Consider the following 21,945-nt stretch of genomic DNA (forward strand, 5'->3'; position numbering starts at 1 on the left):
CCTTGGACACAGTGGTACAGAACCGTGCTGTATCTCAAGGCTTGCTCCTGCCTTGGCCAATAGCATCAATATTCCAGCATCCATGGCATAACAACTGATGGCTCTACAGCTGTGTTTCCTCAGCTCATGGTCACCAGCATCACATCCAGCTAATTCTATTACAAATTCCTAATATTTCCCTGGTTATGTGACCCATCCCATCCCGCTCCACTCCTCAGTTTTGCTGCTCCTCAAACCAAAGCCCTCCAGCACACCCCTGCGATAGGTTACCTCAGGACAAGAGGTAATGGCCTTAAGTTGCACCAGGGGAGGTTCAGGTTGGATATTAGAAACGGTTTCTTCTCAGGAGGAGTGGTGCTGCAGTGGCACAGCTGCACAGGGAGGTGGGGGAGTCCCCATCCCTGGAGGCGTTTGAGAGCTGTGGAGATGAGGCGCTGAGGGCTGTGGTCAGTGGGCATGGTGGGGTGGGTTGGGGTTGGACTTGGAGATCTGAGAGGTCTCTTCCAATCTTAACGATTCTGTGGTTCTAAAATTCAACGGCAGATCTTGACTTGGGCATAAAGAAATTTTGCAGCTGGCAACATAAAGGCTGCTCCCCTCATCCATCACCCAACGGGACTAAAAGCTCTTCTTGCTACTCATCACACACTCCAGGTTCATTTATTTTTAACAGTCTCTGCACTGAGGCCTTCACACAATAGTTAATGTCAGTTATTTTGCCAGAACTATCTTTGGTGCTGACATCACACAGCCAGCACCTGACAGGAACCACCAAGTGATATCACCACAGGTGATATTTCCAGGCCAGATGTGAATGGTTATGGCAGAGGCCACGTATGCATAACGTGAACATATGAAAAGTAAACAGGGCTGAAACACCTGCTCTGAGCAGCAGATTTTGATATAATAGGGAGAGAAAAGATTTCTGTGACAGAAATGCTGTTATAAGGGAAATAAAGGATACATCTTTTTCTCCTTTTGGTTTTCATCTTATAAGTAGAACGCAGTGATCTAGATCTATATATGATGTAGAGCACATTTACAAAGCCTAACCCTTCAAAGTAATAGCTGGATCAGGATTCCATGACATCGGGTTGCCTTGCACTACTGCTATAAGAATGCAGTTGAAGCCATCACTTCACCCAAATACTTCCTTATTTTGTTTTAAAATCCTTAAATGCTTGCCTAGGACAGATCCTTGCTATACAGCCATACCACAACCCTCTCTGCTTGACATCATTTAATGACTTGCTCATTGAACTCAGCATGAAACTTTCTACTGATATATTGTGGCTTTAGTTCAGTTGTGAAAGTTTTAGCACTCCTTAGGAGAAAATCACCTCTAGGCTGACTGGCAGGAACAATCAAATCAGAAGAGGAGAACCAGGCCTGAGTGCCTGCAGGGCTTTTACTGCTGAGTAGGTGAACAGAATATTCTCTTGATATTTCCCAGCTTCTTTTAGAATCTTATTATGAACTGTGAATTCTTCACAATTACAAGCTGATCTAATTTTATTCTTCTAAGTCTCCAGCAAAGAGCTCTGTTCTTTTCCACTCACCTCGGACTGCATCCTCTGCCCATAGGAGGTCAGTGAAGAAATGCAGGTTGGGGCAGAAAAGCTCCACCTTTATTGCAGCCTTGGTGCAGAAAGGATGAATCAATGGTAGTAAATTACTGAGGAGTGGAGAGTTAATTATGGGAGAAAAAAGGAATCTGGAAAAGGTTACCAGTCATTATCTAGAGAAGCCTTAAGAAAGGCTGTTAAAAATAATGGACAGAGTGACTGAACAATAAATCCTTCCAGCATAAAAAAAAGCTTCTTACAGCAGAACTGTTATTCATTTCCCCATTACTGACCACCAGAGGGAACTCTTGCAATAATATTCCCAACTGCTAGCAGTCGCAAAAGAAACCTGATGAAACCCTCCAACACCTGCAGCTTTGTAAACAAGGGAAGATGGGGTACAAAAGGAGGAATGGGGAAGGCGAAAAAGAACAACAACAACAAATCAGCCAGCAGACTCTCAGTCAAAAGGCAGCTTTTCTTTTTTTTTTAAACAATGGTCTGGCAGGAGTCTAAAAATGATTACTTTTACCATTGCACTTTTACCATCTGGCTTGTTTATTTGAAGTCTGTGAAACACTACACAGAAAGGCCATACTTTCCTGCTGCTGGGATTGAATTCTCCTAGCAGCCTGGGCTCTCGACAAAAATCTCCAGCTTTTCAAATCTATGAAAAACCTGGGCACAGAAGTGTGCTATTTCTGCAGCTAGCTTGCAAACTCCATGTGTCACCAGGGAAACTGAGCCTCTGGGTTCCAAATAGATCATGACTGGCTCCTACCTACAGTCCATCTGGAGAGAGAACAGGATCAGCGAAGGAAGGATGCTCATTTGTTAAACCATCAGATAAGAAGTCAAACACCTGGTGTTTCCTAATATATTTAGCAAACTGCAGCCTCCCACCTGTAAGATAAAATATTATTTCGTTGGGATACTGTGAAGGTTCATACAAAACTAGTTAAGTGACACAGCACCAAAGCCCCATCCAGGAGACAGTTACAGGGCTTCACAGTGCCCTACAAGAAAGCAAAGGTGCTGTGAGCCAGGCAGGAACATGGCACTCGCCCAGTTAAGGACAGCCGTGCTCTATGTTTATGCAAGTGCTGCCACGCAGAGGCCACACAGATGAAAAAACACATTCCTTTGGGGAAAAAAAGAGCTTACAGAATTGAGCAGAGCTGGAATAGAATTCTCTATGCCGTTATCCAGACGTTTTCCAGTGGTTTTCCATGAAAACAGCTGCACTGGCAGAGCTGTGAGGTGGGAACGTACAGCCGGCAGGGAAGGTGAGGGCAGGAACTGCGGGTGGCAGCACATCTCTGAAGAAAAAAAGACCGGGAACTGAATCCTCAACGTGCCTGCCCGTGTGCAGACAAACCTGGCTTCACACGAGCGATCACAGCGAGCTTCAGAAGCTAGGAAACCACGGGTAATTGTGGCACTCGCGGTTACGCTCGCCTCCTAACGAGATGCACCAGCTGCACACACGAACCCCGGCCGCCCTCACACTGGGCTGCGCCGGACCGACCATCGCCGGGACAAAGGACTCGGGTATGAACAAAGCGGCCCTGTAAAGGGGTAGCTGCCGCTCTCGGGTGCCTAGAGGGACCCCTGAGCACTCGCAGACAGGTCTCACCGATACCAACGCCCTACGAAAGCACAGAGAAGGGAATGCATCCACCGCTCCCCTCAGCGCCTGCACTCTCCCCAAGGCGCATGCGCAGCCGCCCACAGGGAGCCAGTCGTCCCCAGTGCCGCGCGGAGAGATGATGTCATGTCTCCCCCGCGTGCGGTCACTTCCGGTAGGTGAGGTCAGGGCAGGGGCCGCCATTTTGGTGTAGCAGGGCTGGGCGCGGAGCGGGGCACCGCGGGCTGCGGCGGCCCGCGGGGCGGGGGCAGCGAGTGCGGCCTGCGGGTGGGGCGGCCCTCATGGCCGGGCAGTTCGACTCCGAGGACCGGGGGAGCTGGTACTGGGGGCGGCTGAGCCGGGGCGACGCGGTGTCGCTGCTGCAGGGGCAACGCCACGGGACCTTCCTGGTGCGCGACTCGGGCTCCATCCCCGGCGACTTCGTGCTCTCGGTGTCCGAGAGCTCCCGCGTCTCGCACTACATCGTCAACAGCCTGGGGCCGGCGGGAGGCCGGAGGGCCGGCGGCGAGGGCCCTGGGGCCCCGGGTGAGTGACCCCCAGGGCTGGCGGTGCCCCTCAGCCGCTGCGGGCCCCGCTCTGCGCCTTCTCCCGGGACCTCCGCTCTCCTCACGGGCGGTGCTGCGAGTCGCGTTGCTCTTTGTAGAGGAGTTGGGTCTTGTCTTGCAGCCGTTTGCCTGCACCTGCCTTGCAGCCAAACGTGCGCTGGGACCGAGTGCAGCCCGGAGCCGTCACGGTTTTACAGCTTCGTGCATTCTTTTGTTTTCTTCGGAAAGCTGTGAATGGTAACGTGTGGATGCGGTGTGTTAGCTGAGCCTGGAGATGGGTCTGTGGAAGTGTCACTTAAAAGGTTGAATTCAGTTCGAATAGTTTAGCGTTAAGAGGACAGATTATGAGGCTAAACTTAGTCATGAGTCAGAGAGCTGTGTGGGTTAATAAATAGTGGGAGCTTCTCAGGAGTGTAAAGGCGTTTGTTCCTTTAGATCAGATATGGAATTCAGGGTTCCCCCTCCTACACACACCTTGTGTTGTAAGGGGAGATTTGATGTTATTCCTCATCAATCTCTAATACAAAATTGATGTACTTAACTTAACCCCTAAAGCGTTGCTTTTACACTGTAGAGAAGGCTGTATTGCAGGAAGCAATGATTCTGAATGCACAAGTGTAGCTAAGTAAACAAGAGCCCCCAGCAGCGGATAATCTGTAGGTGTGTGATGAGGAGGTTTAGTTAAACAGCAGCCCTGCTGAAGTTGGCGGTGGAGCCACTCCTGTCTGGATATTAATGCTCCCAGAATGATGTGGGCGAATTGCTGGCATCTCACAGAGAAACCACTACAAAGTTTGAAAGTCTGTGTAATAAAGCTGTGTAATAGGAGATCTCATGAACTTGACTCGGGGTGAAGTTGGTACATAAGTTGCTCCAGAGACAAAGAAAGGATTTTTTTCAGGCCGTGCAGACTGTAGTTAATGAAGGAGGAGTAACCTGAAAAAAGAACGAATCTGTTGGCGGTGGGTTTGCACCATTTTACAGTGATCTCTCCTGATTGGGGTAACATTTAGAATTGGCAAATTGGTGAAAGCCTGAAGTCATTGGGTTCGTCGCAGGAATCTACCACTGCTGTAAGGTGCACTCAAGTCGCAGAAAGCTCTGCAATGCAGGAGATAAAGGTGGCTGCATTGAGCTGGAAGCAAAGTGGATAGTGAAGTGGTTTACCACAAGACGTGTTCGGTTCCTCAGCATTTTGTGTCTTATCAAGGCAAAGGTTTATTTTCATGGCTTTGTGGAGGCTTGATGTGTGAAATGTGTGACTGTTACACAGAGCAGAATAAGCTTCCAGGGTGATTTGTAGGGGAATCCATCCAGATAGGATTTTATAAAGATGCTGGAGGTGAAAAGCACTGAAGTGTGTGTGTCTGCCTCCTTTCTGCGCAGTTGTTTTCTGTAGAGTGGTTCATCTGTGGAAAACCAGTATTTTTCATGTTATTGAATGTGTAGTCTGTGTTCCTTTCAGATCACCTCAGTGAATGCTTTGCGGTGTTCTATGGCCTGGGTTACAATGGGAGTGTTAAAAGGTTTTGGTGTTCTTTTCAAAAAGTCACAGCTTGCCCAGGATAACTGTGGCAGCCGGGCTGGGTCCTGGGCTGCCTGGTCCTGTGGATGGCAGCCAGCCCACAGCAGGGGCTTGGAAATAGGTGATCTTAAAGGCTCCTTCCAACCAAAGCCACTCTATGATTCTGCGAAATGTGCTTGATGTAGTTATCTTCTGTTTTAAACAGTTATCTGCTTTAGAAGACCAGCTGCTATCGTTGCTGTGTAGGCTGCTCCTGCAGCAGGTTTAGATATGGGTTAAAAAGTTTCATTATTTTTTGGGAGTCCACTTTTTTTCCACCTTGATATTATGAAAATAGGCACTGCTTCGCTTTCACACCAAAGGTATTTCTGTGCTGAAGTTCTAGTGGGTTTAAACGAATGTCATGCTGATGCTGCACTCTTTTCACGCTCAAACTTAAAGGAAGAAAGAGTGTTTGTGTAGTAAATGACATTTAACATGTAATTAAAAGTTTCCTTCAGAAAAAAGTAGTAGGGAGAAATGTTCTTTAATGGAAGGGACATGGTATTATTCGTAGAAGACTGAAGGTGATTTCAGGTTTGGATGGGGAAGGTAGCACAGTGAAATGAGGTAAATGTTCACAAATTGCTAATTTGGAAAACAACTTCTTTTTTGCAAGTGATTGTTTGGCAGATGCACACAACTCACTGGAAGGCCTAGATATGCCCTGTCAGGTTCCTGTGTTGATTTATTGGCTTCAGGTGATTGACGTGCATGTGTGATTCATGACTGCTTGTACACTGCTGTGTGCAGGTGACAGTAGGAACAGAGCTTCAATCCAGAAGGCAGTATTTTAACACATCACGTCTTTGCAGTTTGACATACATGCATAGGGTGAAAATGTCTGATGTACACCAAAACAAAATGCCTAAAACATCTAAAGACAGACGTGTTCTTTACTGAAAGGCCAGAAACCTCAAAGCCATTACATTTTTCTTTATGACAATGGTGATGTTTTCAGTAAGTATGCATTTTAAAAACATGCTTATTGCAGTCCACTGTGATTTTTTGAAAGATTCACACTGTACTTCCTGGCCTCATGAAACCAATGAACTGAGTTTCACTGCTTTTATAGAGCATTCCTGGGTGCTTGTCTGTTTTGCTCAGTAGTGAGCAGAGAGGCACTGAAGAACAACGAAAAGAAGGGATCTGAATGAAGGTGGGGGAAACAGGCGGAACGTTGTGCCTCGGTAGCAGAGTTGCTCTAGGAGGAAAACCGTCCCGTGTTGCTGTGATGCCTTCAGAGTGAGAGCCTTGTGTCTCAGCATCCTGAACACCAAGAGCAGCCTTTCTTTCCCCAAACGTGCTTTTGAAGATGGGGGGTAGGGGCTTACAGGGTGTGTCTAGAGATGAAATTGAAAACCTATATTCCTGTTAAGTCTTCCATGCCCTAAAAAGGAAAGCTTACAAAAGCTTAGGGATAAAGACAAAACTGCCTAGTGGCACTGACAGAACGGGAGTGAAGAGAGAAATGTGAAACCCTTGAGGGTCTGATGAAGCGCGAAGCTGCTCTGTGGTTATGCCACCTGCCCACCTCTCAAGAAGAATATCAGATGTTTTATTTAACACCTCTGTGAATGATCTTTTCCACACTGACACAAAGCCAACTCAGTGTAAAAGTCCTCCGTCAGGAAGGTCCGTGTGTCATAGAGATCAGTCAGGGTCCAGATTTTATGCTTGCTTTAATTATGGGCTACTTTGGATTTTAACCCCTTCATCACCCCTCTGAGAGCAGAGGTTTCACTAGCTGTTTCCAAGTAGATGGAATCACGTTAAGTCCTAGCTCAGATGGAGCTAGGATGGAGTAAGTAGGAAAGATGATACACTGCTCTTTCGCTTTCTGATTCTAAGGAGCTGTCTTACAGAGCTGAGCAGTCCTGCAGCCGGAGGTATGAGCTGAGCTGCTGTCCCTCCTTTGGCTGTGCAGAGCTGGGGAGAAGGGAAGAGGATTTCTTCAGCTGTCCAACTTTAATAGGAAGTGACTAAAGTTCCTCTAGAAGCCAGACTTACCTTTGCACACATTCTGCTTTTCCTGAGAGCCCTCGGAAGATGCAGACAATATGCTGCTAGACCTCGTGCCTGCAAGAAAACTGTTCCAGGGTTGTGAAGAAAAACAGCTCTGCTTCTTCAGACAAAGAAAAAAAGACACAGCTCTTTTGCTCTGACTTCCTCATGGTAGATCTTGCCTTAGTTTTTCCGCTGGCCTACAGGTATGAGGAGTGTTGCAATTCGAATAAGAAGCAGAAGAATTCTTCTGAGCCTGAAATCTGTTTATCTTTGAGTTTCACTGTAGCAGGGAATGGCAGGACTTGGAAGCTCCTAATGGGTGGAATTATTTCCCTGCTGTGTAAGTGACATCACTCAGCTCGTTAACTTTGTAGCTGAACAAGAGTATACACGAAAGACTTAAACTGATGAAGAGATTACCACCCGCTTGGTAAGGTGTGGCTGTATTTCCAACCTGTGCTTTCCTAATTGTGACTTTCAGCTCTTCAGTCTTGTCATGGTGTTTTTAGGAATCTTGGCAGGGACCAGGTTGCTGCCTTTATGTTCTTCAGCAATTTGAATTAAGCTCGTGGATTTCTTGCTGCAAAGATGTTGTTTTCCAGACCTCAAATGGTTGGAGCTGCCCTCTGCTTTTCAAACAAAAGAATCAGAATCGCATGTGGCATTTGGGGCGTGTTCCCTTTGTGCAAATAGTGTCAGTCCTTTTTGTCCCTTCAAGGAATACATTGATCTCTCTGATCTTAAAATGTATTTGAAGGGGCTGCGTTCTCTCACTCTTCACTTGTGCCAAATGTATTTTGGAAGGCTCATTTCTAGGATGCGTTACACTGATCTCAGTTGCTCCTTCCTCATGTGCAAGACTTCAGTGGACTTTCCTCTTAGGAGTGGAGGTTAGTTTTATATAGGTACATTTGGCAGCTGTTTTAGGCTGTCATGCATTATTTCTAGAGTCTTACTCCTCTTTCTGCACCAGGTTCATGCATCACACTGATATTTACATTTGTTTCCTTATCTCTTGGTGAAACCAGTGTGATTTTGGTTACTTTTGGTGGGGTTTTTTTTTTTTTTGCAGTTTTTTGAGACTGTTGCTTTTTTTGGCTCATTGCATTGGGGCTGATTTCTTTTGAAAGTCCTTCAGCCTTTTGATGCATCTAAATGTGCATTTTCCTATGACTTAGTTCTGCTGCTTTGAATTTTCTGTAGCCAACTTAACTGATGTTTCTGTTCCTTCAGGAACTTCAGAACTTATTTATTGGCTGCTTGTGTTGATCTTACCGAATCTGCCCTTTCTTTATTAGAACCCCTTTTTGCTCTCTTGAAAGACCTTCTTGTAATGCTAGCTTGTCGTGCTGACGGTGCTACTTTGGAGGGAGTTTTGGATCAGCGACAGCCTGAAAAATTCTGCTAGCTTTGTACTCAAGAGCTCATTCTCAGAACTGTTAGATATTCCCTGCAGAGAAGCAGACTTGCAAAGTAAGCATCTCTTTCTTGCTAAGAGTTACTCATTAAAGCATAAATCTTTTCCTCTCCACCGCCCTCCCCCAGCCTTCCACAATTCTTCCCATAACTGATTACACAGTATACGGTGCATGGTGGAAATGGAACATCATACATATGTTTTTCCCCAGCCGAGCCTGATGAGCATAAAAATGAAAAGGAAAAAAAAAGTGCAGCTCGCAGATTGAAAACTGAAATGGATTATCTGCGATTTGATACTCCTGATGTCTTGAATATGAACATCATCTGCATTTTAATGTATTTGAGGTCCGCATTTGCAGCTTAGACTCCATCTGACAAATATGGCACAGATAACACAAGAATGGAGATTAAAATAATGAATTATACACCTTATGAGAATGTACTGTAGCATTGCTGAGCTAAGTGTTTTCTGTAGTGTCCGTGCTGTTAGAAATTGTACCAGCGCTTCCTTTGCTGCCCAGATTTAGAGTGTTCAGTGGGGGGAAAGAAATGAATTGCCTGTTCGGTGAAAATGGTATCGGCTTCTGAGAAGTGCACATGTACTGAAGGTCCATATAACACTGCAGGATTGTAGATACTTCTGTCAAAATTCAGGAAGTTCGGCAGTGCCAAACAATTTGTTACATGCTTTGATGTCTTGAGCATAATCTTTAAAGCTCTATCTTCATTAAAAATATAATGCTCCCTGAAATTAAAAATACCTGGAAGAGCTGAATACGATGAATGTTGATCTAAAGATGACCAAATTCAGTATCAAATTGCTTGTCTGTAGTGGTATTAGTCTTCTCAGATGTTTAATTTACAGTTGTAACTGTTGTTCACTCTCTTTGTTGACGTTTTGCTTTCTCCTTTCAGGGTTGAATCCCACCAGATTTCGAATAGGTGACCAGGAGTTTGATTCTTTGCCATCTTTACTGGAATTCTACAAAATACACTATTTGGACACTACAACCTTGATAGAACCAGTTTCCCGATCCAGGCAGAACAGTGGCGTTATCCTCAGGCAGGAGGAAGTTGAATATGTGCGAGCTCTCTTTGACTTTAATGGAAACGATGACGAAGATCTTCCATTTAAGAAAGGAGACATACTGAAAATCCGGGATAAACCTGAAGAGCAATGGTGGAATGCAGAAGACATGGATGGAAAGAGGGGAATGATACCTGTTCCTTACGTCGAGAAGTGTAGACCTTCCTCTGCTTCAGTATCTACTCTGACTGGAGGTAACCAGGATAGTTCCCACCCACAACCACTGGGTGGGCCGGAGCCAGGGCCCTATGCCCAGCCCAGCATCAACACTCCGCTCCCTAACCTTCAGAATGGCCCTTTTTATGCCCGGGTTATCCAGAAGCGAGTCCCTAATGCCTACGACAAGACAGCCTTGGCTTTGGAGGTACATAATGGGCAAAACTTAGAAAGAAGAGATCTGTTCAAGGGATTTCCCTTTCCATCACATTATAATTTTGTAGGAATGAGAAAGGGAAAAAAGCACTGTAAAGCTGTTTTTGCATCGTTATTGATAAAGCTTTATTTTTTCTTATAAATAAGTGACTAAAGTCACTTATAGACTACTTGATGATAAAAGCATGCTTAGGTTACTGATCCGGTGTTGCGTCTCTTGTCAAACATCACTAACATAAGTGTTTCCCCATCCACATTTTACTTTTGAAGTCATTATTTTAGGGGGAGGGAGTGGGTGCGGCTCATGATGTTGTCTGTCTGAACCTGTGTTCAATGTGCGCCTCCACCCCAGTCTTTAAAGGTGTGCTGAGTTGTTCTGTCATCCTGTCAGCCTTTTAAAAGCAATCAGTGGAAGCACTGATAGTCACTTTGAAATTACTCACACTGAGACAATAATGATCCTGCGTAGGGGTTTATTTTAATGTCTTGACCTCAACAGATTGCTTCACTTTTTTAGATTGTGAATCATGAACGTATATTATAACTCATTAGGGAGTAGTGACTGATGGAGTATTATTTGCAATAAAGCAGTGAGTTTCCCTGAGGTTGATTCACTTCTTGATATGATCAAATATTTGGTTGTGCTATTTCTTTGATATTTTTTTTCCCCTCTTAAACAGGAGAATAGTGCTCAATCTCAACGCATCAAATAGTTCTCCCCCAAGTTACATTTGAGGAAGTTGGGGCCAAGGTATTCTAAGTGGCAGACCTTTGCCTTAGGATGATATGTAAATGGTATCCTTTAATCTAGGCTTTCTTTGAGTTAAACGCTCTGGAATTTCCTGATACCTAATTGACTTCCTGTTTATATTACATTTTAAGTACTTGGGGAAAAAACAGTTTCTGTGCTGAGTCAGAGCATCTCTGCACTCTTAATAATTTGTTTAATTTTGTATGGCATAAAATGCACTTGAATACTTCAGCAATGTGGCAAGCATATGTACATGTCTTTAGTACTCAATTGGCAAATGTAGCACATTCTACAGATCTGGTAGTTGATATATAACCTGGGAGAGCTGCAGCTTTTTCCCCACTGTACATAAAAATTTGCCTAGGGAAGCAGTGGAAATATATTCTGAGTTATTGTAAGTTTTGTTGCACTTCTGGATTGAGAGCCAGGATGCAGAATGGAGATTTGGGGGTTGAAAAGCATGTGTATGGGAATTCATGCCAACTCAACAAATTCTGGGGAAATACACAAAGATTGTAACCTTCCAATTTCTGTAATACCTGAAATGCTGCTTCCTTTCCTCCCTTTCTCAGTGCCTTCACCTAGGCACCTCCGGGGGCTTCAAAGTATTTCTGAGTGTCATGGAGTGTTCCCATTAGATTTTCTTTGAGGCATTCTACATTGCTGCAGCATATTGTATCCAAATCTTTTAGTTTTCTTCCTGGATTTTGTTTTTAAGCTTTAACTAACCCCAATGTGCTGCCAGTGTTCCTTTAAGCTTAAATTTGTTTCATTTCATTTAAAGCAGAACCCCACCATGCCACTCAAATTCCAGTTTGGTAGCATAGAGCAAAATGGTGAGGATGAGGAAAATACCAGTAAGCTGTGCTGTTGTGAGCAAATCTGAGTGAAAGCAGAATTTCTTACCCACTGGCTAACAGCTTGTGAGTGCTGTGGCTGGTTTTCTTATCCTCTTCACTCAAACTCATGGTCTGTCAAGTATGTGGTGCTTCTGGAAGGTGTTGTTTCATGGAGGACATCTCTTTGTTCTGAACCACCTCCCACTGCTGTGGTCTTCTCATGCTAATGTGCTGCATAGCAGAAGTGTGCAGGGGGCTGGAATGGAGAAGTCTACAGGCTCTGCCCATCTGTGAGGATAGGAATAAGATTGATAGCACCTCTGCCTGTCTGTTAGAGCAGTGGTCTTCATGGGCCATGTCATCTCACTGAAACGCTTGCTGGTTGGCAGGTTGGACCTCTCAGTGAGGATGATGTGCACCCGTCATGCTACAGCTGTACACTGAATACATGCATTAACAGCAGTAGTTGTTTATTCTGTATTTAATGTTGGGAAAACTCACTTTTGAAACTTGAAGCATTTATCCCTGCTTCTAATTGTGCTTCCTCGCGCTCTTTATCGTATCAAATCACAATGTTATTGAGCTGCTTTCAATGTCTGTACAGGAAAAAGCAGCGCTGTGCTCTTCCCCTTTCCCAGTTTTAGTTCATCCTGTCTCTCAAAGTACTGTTTCTTGTTGTCTTTTTGTTTTTAACATTCCCTTTCACTTCATGGTGTTTCTTCTTTGTTTATTCAGAGATCTCTTTCTTCAATGGCTTACTAGAAAGCATTACGTAAATCTTTTCAGTCCATTTTTGCCCAAACCTCTTAACTATAAATCTAAATTTGTTTCCTCCAAATGAAAACTCTGTCTTAAATGGGGTGATATTTGTAGGTGGGGTTTGATCCCAGTGTTTGTCCTAAGCAAATAAAATTGTTAACATCAAATGGTTTTGTGGCCCAAACTGCAAACAGAACTATCTGTGCTGTTAGGTTAAAACTAACATGGGTTTGAAGAGCTTAGGGGGGAGGATCAGAGCAAATTATGTTCTAACAAAGGCTGTGCTGTGTTATGGAGGAAGGTTTTAGCCCAAGATCACACTTCCTTTGCTTGTAACTGGACCTCTTCAAGAAGTTGTCGGGTATGTTTTAGTTAAAAGAAGGGAAAATCTATGTAGTTAATGACTCTAAGATCATTTCATCTTAGTTTGTTTCTCCTCCCCTCAGTAACAGTACAGGACTCTGCCATTTTCGCCTTTCAAAAGAGGAGCACTTGGAATAAAACTTGGAATAAAAAAGTCTTTACGTGAAGCTTCATTTTTTGCTTTGAAGCAGCATGTGGAGTGTATTTCATTTTGAAAATTCTTAAGAGAACTGCACCAAGTCTGGCTTGATAGCAGCGTACAGTGCTTTCCTTGGGGTTCTGGGCTCGGCGGGACGATGTGGAACAGGCTGGTAATAGCATTAGTCAAAGTGAGCAGAATTCAAAGGGAACATCCTCATCTGGTATAAAAATGTGGAAGTTCCAGCAGTTGTAATAATGGATAGCTTTGCTAAAAGTTTCTCTGTGTTGTCGTCATTTTGTAACTCTATGGAGGCAGAATTGCCCATGCCATCCCACTTGAAGTTCTCATACAGTTCTGCTAAGCACAGTGGGCATATTGCATCACTTTTAATACGTTACAATAGGTAAGTAGTGTGTAAGTGGTGTTGGATGTGGGCTTACAGATAGAATGTGCCTTGGTCTGTGGTCCACAGAACATAGGAGAATGGCTCCCACAATAAAAGTGTTTCCAACTTCAGTAAGGATGGAAAAGGGAAAAATACAGGTAGGAAGGAAGTCTGAGAGAGCAAATGAAAGCAGTGCATGCGCATTTAGCTATTCAAATGTTACTTTGTTGTAAATAAAAACAATTGAAGTAAGATTATCTAGGATCTATTAAGGATACAATCCTAGCTTGAAAAAATACAATAGAGAAGCACAGATGACTACAAGTGTCTCTTTAATTGCTGATTCTACCAGGATAAGTCAGGCTGTTGTTCAGCTAGACAGGAGGACTTGCTTTTCTCATTCATGCTGGTTTGGAGGTCATATACGTTGCTGTTGAAGCACTGTATCCAGGTCTGAAGTAATTTAGAGTATCTAGGATAGTGTTCTTGTGATGGTTATGATTAGGGAAAAGATTTTTTTTGCTATATGACTATAGTCATATTTAATCTTATCCCTATTAAATTCTAGCTTTCTATTGTTTTGGTCAACAGAGGGTTTTTATTGGTACAGCCCCCCAGTGATTATTAGCAGCAGCAAAATGATACACACTGCGTGATTAAATTCCTAAAGAGCTGAAGCTAGCATACAGAAGTCAAGGAAAGCTTCCTTTCTGCCTCTAGCAAATACATAAGAGGATTTTCTTCAAAATATGGCTCATGAAAATGTCTATGCTGATTACTACAAAAGGAAAGAAAACAAAGCTGCAGCAAGAGTCCCCAGTGTGCCTCTCATTACCAGATAAGTAATCATCAGAGCTACGGGAAGCTTAATTAAATGTCCATGCAGTGTTTTAAATGTATGCACTGTTAAAAGCTGCTTTGGCAAGAGATTGCAAGGGATTAGAACTTGTACAGTTAACAGAGACTACGAGCATCTGAAATTGCTTTCCTTATTCTTCATTCACTGCCTGGGAAGTGAGAATAATGAGCTGCTGCTTTGGATGAATTGGGTACAGTGCTGAGCATGTACATAACTGTATAGTCAGTGAATTTCTGGGTTAAATGCAGTAAGACACTGCAGCTGTGCCTTGAGAGTTTATTTACAGCATTAGTGAAAGAAAATAGAATATATCTGTCCCCAAAGCGTTTTCTGTCTGTGACACAGAAAGAATTCTGACGACTGTTGTGTTCCTCATAGATAAGATTATTGATAAAACTTTACAGAGAGGGGTAGAAATGGATAGGCAGCTTTTCGATGTCACAGATATCTTTCACTGACTTTATAAATTATTGTACAAGTGCTAATTAACGTATCCTTTAAGATGCAGAGGAGCTGAGGACTGATCAGACCTAGACTTGTGGCCCTGCTTGGTACTACACAACTGTCAGCCTTGGCAAAATATCTGCTGTGCAGTTTTTCACCCTTGTCAAAGGGAGGCAATTCCTTTAGATTTAACTGGTTATGAATTATGCTGGAGATTAGAAGATGAGATGCATTACTGTGCTTTTATTTAGTGCAATGCATAGAACTGGATGCTTTTAAACACAAGATGTTGTTTTGTTAGTCCAGAGTAACTAGTATTTTTCTAGTCAGATGTTTTGGATATAATAGGAGGAGGGCATCAATTGTCTTCACTGAACCCATGGAATTCATTTGAGAAATCCATGGACAAAAGACTGAAAGACCATCTGGCCTTGCCTCTGGTAATGGCTAGATGTGGATGCTCAGAGAGTAAGAACAGAGCCATGTTAAGGCGGTACCTCCCCAAACATTCTCCTAGTGCTTTATCACCTGTGGCTATACAAATACAGCCCCCAGTTATCCCAAACTCCTTCAGGACTACCTGGACAGCACTTAGAGGAGTTTCAGCATTAAGGAGCCATTTAGTTTGCAGATGAGCGTTTCCTCCATCCACCTGCATTCCCTCGATCCCTTCCCTCGCAGGGCTGTTGATGCAGTACAGCAGAGCACAAACCTCTGTCAGTTCAGCCACGTCCAGTTATTGTGATAGCAGCTGATGTCAGGGCCCAGACGTGCTCTGGAAGTTTGGTCTTGGATTGCAGACCAGAGGGTAGTTCTCACCTAGCCTAGCTAGTTTCTTTCTATATGTTCTTCATGAGGCGGTAGGCTGGTGCATCAAAAGTAGTTCAGACTGAAACTGTTTTTCTAGAAGTATCTGTGGTACACTTGGGTGATACCACACCAAGGGTATCTTGTGTGTGTGAATTGTAACTTTCCTTATTCCTTCCCCTGCAGGTCGGTGAGCTGGTAAAGGTCACAAAGATTAACATGAGTGGTCAGTGGGAAGGAGAATGTAATGGCAAACGTGGTCACTTTCCATTCACACATGTCCGCCTGCTGGATCAACAGAATCCTGATGAGGACTTCAGCTGAGTGTGGCTCAACAGTTGTGCTTGCAGATGGGAACAATCTCAACTTGTTTTTATTGCAGATGCCATCAAGACTATGTTCCAACAGAAGCTGAAAGCGGTATTGCTTGTATAAGCATTCTGATAGCCTGCAAACCCCTGGGACTGAACACCACCATTCCTTAATCAAGGGTCACGTAATTCAGGGTACGACAGTAGATAACTTGTGTGTCAAGTGGCAGAACTAGTACATGATTATAGGTTGTAATGCCTGCTTATGTCCATGTGCACAGCAGACTGGACCTTGCCAGGAGCATCAGCTGGAGAGAGCAGTAAGAGATGCTACGACAGCACTGACAGCTCTCTCCAGTCCTTTTGTTTATGTTGCTTCTTCCTCAGGCGATGAACGTCAACCTTAGACAATTCAATGTATAGATAGTTTGTTTGGGTTGGTTTTGTTGTTTTTTTTTCCCACAGATTTATCCTGGAGCTTTCTCCATTTAGTTTTTCCATCCTGAACTCTCTGTCCTAGAAAGGCTGTGTAGTACTTTGCACGGTGAGATAACTATGCACAGTACAGATTTTTTAGAGCACACTGGGGACAGCCCTATGATTTACAGATACGTACCATTTTAATGGTAAATGACAGAACAAATCAACCTCAGAATTGTAGACGTTGGTGGACACTAGATTGATTTATTCAGTACTGTTGATGCTTCAGACATAGCAGCTGATTTTAATTTAAATTTTCTATTAACACACCAATAACTCTTTATCCACAAATAGAAGGCTTATTGAAGTGTAAACATCCATAGCAGTGCTGAAAAATAAATGCGTAGCACTTTAAGGCATAGCTTTAAAGCAGTGTTTGATTCACTAAATATACTAAAATGTTTACACTGCTTTCAGAAGAAGATAAATTCCATAGGGCCAGTTTAATTTCTCCAGAACTGTTCAGTACCCCAATGCGTTACAGTACAAATCATTGTCAAAAGTGGTGAACTGACGAAGCAAATACTACTTCTATTTTGAAATCACTCTGGGGACTCTTCTGGCTTAATTCTCATCTGTAAAATATTTGATAGCGAATTCATGAGGATTTTATTTTTAATAAACTAATGGAAAATACTTGTGTGCTTCTGGATTGATTTTCAAAAGGTGTAATAGAGTCACTATGGCTTCATAGCTCACAGTGAAAATCAGTGCATTGGATAGTTGGTATTATGCACTGCTTGGTGGTTTTGTTTGTTGTTTCCTAAGCCTGTTCTTCTAATTATCTGGTTTTCTCTAACATAAATCAGAGTGGATTCAGTAAGTTTTGTAAACTGAAATTAAACACTGAAGTAATGAACCCTTGTCTGTACCCTGGGTTGTTTTCCAAATACAGCACTCTAGTGACCAAGCAAACAAATTCTGTAACTTTGACTGCATTATGACCCGCACAGAACAGCTGTTTTTAAATAGGATCAAACTGAAGATGTGGTTGATACAAACCACGTCAGACTAGAATGTCTCATTGGCTGTAAATGCTGCAAGGGCCAGTTCCCACTGCAAATGCCATTGCTGCAAGGCACCGACCCAGCAGACAGAATACTGGTAACACTTTACCTCAGAACTGTGTAACATGCTGGAAACGTTAATATTTGTTATATTTAAGTACTAGTTGCTTTCCTTCAGAACTAATTCATTAGCGAGTCTAATTTTCAGGTAGTGGGCACCTGATAATTCTGTAAACTAATGCCAGTGTACATTAATTGTACTTTCCTATCACCAATCCCTTAAGCAGTACTAAAGATTATTAGCAAACTGACAGTTGTTACAACAGTGACCCAAGAGTAACAGGAAGGAAGGAATTGCAGTGCTGTTCTAGCTTGGATGGTTCTTCTGGTCAGGGTGATCTGCTGCTGTGTGTGAGATCACTTCTAGCTCTGGACTCAGTCTCCACTGAGGAAACAAATGCAGAACCTAACTCAAAGTTCAGGAACAAATTGGTGTATTTAAGGCTAAGCTGTATTTTTCCTCTGGTCTTACTGTTTGTTGCCACTGATTTTTCACTAGCTGCATTCTAATGCAGGCTTAACACTGAGCTTATCAGTAGCCCATATCTGCTAATACTTCAGGTCTTACAGAAGCAGCACAACAAACTGTTCTTAGAGTGACACAGTTTGTTCCGAAGCATTTTTATTCCAGTTGCAATTAATGAAAGCCCATACATTTATACCTTTCCAATCAGCAGTTATTTTAAGATAGCAAAATAACTTTTTTTTTTTCCTGAAAGGAATTTTATTATGCAAACCTTGCCTTTTTAATACGAAGGACTTACATGGAGTTGCTAACTAGCAAATACCCTGCGGAGTTTGTAGATGTGTTTTTGTGAGGACTGTGTAAATTGCAAATATTTGTACACTTTGAAAGAGCAAAAAAGAAACTATAGGAGTCTTAATAGCTGCTGTTGCAGTAGAATCCTAAGTTCTTGTCAAGCGGTTTTTCTTAGTCAACCAATGCATCCATGCAGCTGTTTTCCACTGTTCAGTTCTAAGCTGAAATGTGGGGTTTTTTTTTCCATAGGTGATAGAAATTAACGTTTGCATTTGTGCAAAATAGACATTTCAACTTACCGAGCTCTTTTAAAGGACAATAGGTAGAACTTACGTTCATGATCATGTAGATTAAATCCTCTGTGGCCTTTGTTTATCCTCTTCTGTTCTCTCCCTTCTTCCCAATGCGTGCAAAGAATCATTGCGAAGAACGTTGGTCACAATCCTCTGTCTCTGTCTGGCTGTGGTTTTGCTCTGTTGTGCATAGGCAGGTGTTAGAACTAGAATAATCATTTCTAGAAATACACCGTGAAAGCAGAATGCTCAATTACACTGTGTTCTTCTGGTGCATTTACACATTATATCACACTAAAAGTACAACTGGCTGCTATGTTTTTTTAATATAGATTTCATTTTGGTAAATCCCAGCCTTTTTACTAATATTTGACCTGGTTAAATCTTGTTAATCTGTTTGAATTGTATTTGTTAATAATGCAAATATTTCTAATCATCTTAAGAATAAAACACTTCGTTTTTGTTAATGGTTTTGGGGAAGGATTCTAACCAAACCAGTTTGAAGAGAAATATGAACATGTGCCATTGTATTATAACACTATCCACTTTCTTGACAGCTAAAGTCTTTTTTTTTTTTAATTATTTTTTTTTGTAGCATGTAATGTATATGTTCATAGTATGTGAAGTAAATAAAAGTATAGCCAAAACTTTGGCTTGGTGTCGTTCTCAATCAGCTGTCATTGTAATAGTTGTGTTTAAGAACATAGAAACAGAAGTGCTGTTAAGGCCATTTGTAAATGACCATGCTTATATTAAAACAGTTAAACCTTACGCCTGCAGAAGGAAGGCAAGATGACTAAAATAAGTTATCAACCAGAAAATATGACAGCCTTTTTCAAGCAAGGTGAATGTCTGTGACTATCTGAGTTCCCCAGGTCCAGGGGGAGGGTGGAAAGTATCCTCACTGCAGAAGAAGGGCTCATGAAGAAAGTAAAAATGAGACTTGTCAGTTATTACTCTCACTTCTGACTATAGGGGTGCAATGGAAAATAGTTCGGGGATTCTTGAGATGACTTAAATCAAAACCCCCCCAAACATTTGGCCTTCTGGAGGTGCTCTTTAGCTCACAAGGCCCGTGCTGCATAGAATAGGCCATGTTTTATACTCCCAATTAAAACACTGTTTACTGCACTGTATGTTGGTTCTGGGAGTATGCAGGGAGGAGTGTTGATAGTCAATAATCCTCTTTCTTGCTGGTGAGTCCAACAGTGGCATTTGTTTTCTTTCACTACAATTAAAGCACTCCACATTTTAGTTAATGGGCATTCAGCTGGCAGGTTACTACACATAACTTTCTTCATCAGTACTGTTTGGTGGAGTCCTCAAGTGGGACTTTGCATTTAACTATACTGAGATGCCACTTTTCCTGTCACGCCTCCATACAATAAGCCCATCAGCCCCACATGATAAACTTCCACAGGCAGAAGTAGTACTGCCCTCAGCTTTACTCCTTGCTCACCTACCTCAGTACTGGTATTTGCAAATCTCCGTGGCTTTGTCGTGCAGGATTTATGCAGAGAACTGCTCCTCCTCGCAGTGGTGATTTTCTGTTGCAGTAGCAGTCCAATCAATCTGTGTAAATGTTGTGGGTGCAAAGGACGAGGCGAGGATTGCATTGGGAAATTGAAGATCACATAAAGTCCCCACATTGAGGCAAATCTAATTTATCATGCACAGTCCCACACAAAACCAGGTCTTAGCTGCTGAGAAAATAGGCTTTTCTGGTAAGATTTATGAAGTGCAGAGGTGATGTTAGTTGTACAAAGTCACACAGACACACAGTGACTGCATACTGCTGGGATTTTTTGCATGCCTGCCAGAATCCATGGTAATCGTACTGCATCCTTATGGACAATTAGGAGGTAAAGGTATATCGTGATGCCCAATTTCAACAAAATCTGCGTTTTCTGATCATATTTCCTTCAGATTGGAAATAGTTTTTGTGTTCTTTTTCCCTGGACTTGGTACCTAATTTTCACCTCAGTCCAGACACGCCGATATCTTTCTGTTTTCCTGGATGGAATTCTGATCAGATAACCCTGAGGACTGAACAACAGTTGGGGTCCAAAAGGTCCCATGGAAACAGACCATTCATTTTCTAGTTAGGTAAAAAACTACATAAAAAATCATTGTGATATCTTAGGTATATCCATAAGCAAAGCCATCCAATTGTTAGTCTTACACAGCCTGAAGCTCTTCTTCATTCATTTGAAATAATGCATTGAAATGAATCAGGGAACGATAAACCAAGTTTTTAAATCGTGCCCCCAATCAGTGGGCACAACATGGAACAGCAAACGGACCCTCAGCACTGCCCAAGAGGTGCCACCTGTCTGCTGTGTATCAGGAGCTGCAAAGGCCTTTGTGGGCTCTCACACCTCAGGAAGGCTGAGAGCCTTCAGGCCGTGCATCCAAGGAGACGCTGGAAAAAGAGACACGAGGCTGTTCATAGCATCACCGAGTGATTAAGGTTGGAAAAGAGCTCTCACATCGCCACGTCCATCCCCGCCTCACCGCGTCCATCCCCGCCTCACCGCGCCCACTGGCCACGGCCCTCAGTGCCACATCCCCACGGCTCTGAGACACCTCCAGAGATGGGGACTCCCCCCCCCCTCCCTGTGCAGCTGTGCCACCGCAGCACCGCTCTTTCAAAGCACATTTCTCTCCCAATATCCAACCTGAAGCCTCCCCTGGCACAACATAAAGCCGCGGCCTCTCCTCCTATCGCTGCTCCCTGTGAGCAGAGCCCGGCCGCGCCTCGTTACAGCCTCGGGGTGGATACGAGCTCACACCGCCCTGAACAAACCTCACATTTATCTTAGCCAAGCAGAATCCCTCTTCTTTTTAGCCCAAACCGCTCTGATTTGGGAAACGGAGGTGTTATCGCAACGATTTAAGTGCCTGCTCGGTGTATTCCAGGCAGACCGGGAGGAATTCACGGCGGATTCCGCTCACGTTCCGATTCCATCCCCTCAGCGCCGGCGGGGATCGCAGCCCTGAGCTGACGCCCCGCCCGACGGGCGCCCCGCGGAGCCAACAGCGCTCCGCAATCACACGGCCTGCCTTTCTAACGGCATTCTTATGCCCAGAACACACCCAGCGCTTTGTACGAAAGCACAGGGAAGGGTGGCGGTAGTCTGAACGCACCATATGTGAGAGGAAGGAGAAAGACGCAGCCAGACTGAGGGAAAAGCCGCTCTCTCCGATGCCCCCCCCCCCCACCACCCAGCCGTGGCTCCCGGCTCTCCCTCACGCGAGCGGGGCTCCCTGCCAGCACCCCCACTCGCACCCCCGGCGGCTCCGCACCGCGGCCCTTCGCCTCCACAGCGCGGCGGCGGCGGCGGCGGCGGCGACGCCCCTCTCGGCTGCTGTCCCACGGCCGCCGGTCGGGAGCAAACGGCCGCGCTCCCAACCCCGGCCCCGCCACCTCCCGCCCGTTGCTAAGGAGCCGCCGTTGCCATGGGAAGCCGGAGGGCGC

At 43.9% G+C, this 21,945-nt stretch overlaps 1 protein-coding gene and 2 long non-coding RNA genes across 5 annotated transcripts; 1 reads left to right on the forward strand and 2 right to left on the reverse strand.

Moving 5' to 3' along the window:
- Positions 1-2,033: 2,033 nt before the first annotated feature.
- On the reverse strand, positions 2,034-3,274 carry LOC124417313. Of its 2 annotated transcripts, XR_006931828.1 has the most exons (3): positions 3,202-3,274; positions 2,730-2,884; positions 2,034-2,468 (listed from the first exon to the last, which is right to left on the reverse strand). It is a non-coding gene; the product is annotated as an uncharacterized LOC124417313 (long non-coding RNA). The 2 variants fall into 2 exon arrangements; XR_006931827.1 differs by having other exon boundaries at positions 2,730-3,274.
- Positions 3,275-3,379: 105 nt separating this feature from the next.
- On the forward strand, positions 3,380-19,114 carry CRK (CRK proto-oncogene, adaptor protein). 2 transcript variants are annotated; one of them, NM_001353939.2, is made up of 3 exons: positions 3,380-3,738; positions 9,664-10,199; positions 15,743-19,114. In NM_001353939.2, the coding sequence occupies exons 1-3, from the start codon at positions 3,495-3,497 to the stop codon at positions 15,878-15,880; spliced, it is 918 nt and encodes a 305-aa protein (NP_001340868.1). In that variant the 5' UTR covers positions 3,380-3,494; the 3' UTR covers positions 15,881-19,114. The 2 variants fall into 2 exon arrangements, with proteins under 2 accessions (NP_001340868.1, XP_015151518.1); XM_015296032.4 differs by having other exon boundaries at positions 9,664-10,029.
- On the reverse strand, positions 18,115-21,674 carry LOC121107265. Its single transcript, XR_005840999.2, has 2 exons — positions 21,615-21,674; positions 18,115-20,889 (listed from the first exon to the last, which is right to left on the reverse strand). It is a non-coding gene; the product is annotated as an uncharacterized LOC121107265 (long non-coding RNA).
- Between the last annotated feature and the right edge of the window lie 271 nt (positions 21,675-21,945).

This window comes from Gallus gallus, chromosome 19 (assembly GCF_016699485.2).
Source record: "Gallus gallus isolate bGalGal1 chromosome 19, bGalGal1.mat.broiler.GRCg7b, whole genome shotgun sequence".
Classification (NCBI taxonomy): domain Eukaryota; kingdom Metazoa; phylum Chordata; class Aves; order Galliformes; family Phasianidae; genus Gallus; species Gallus gallus.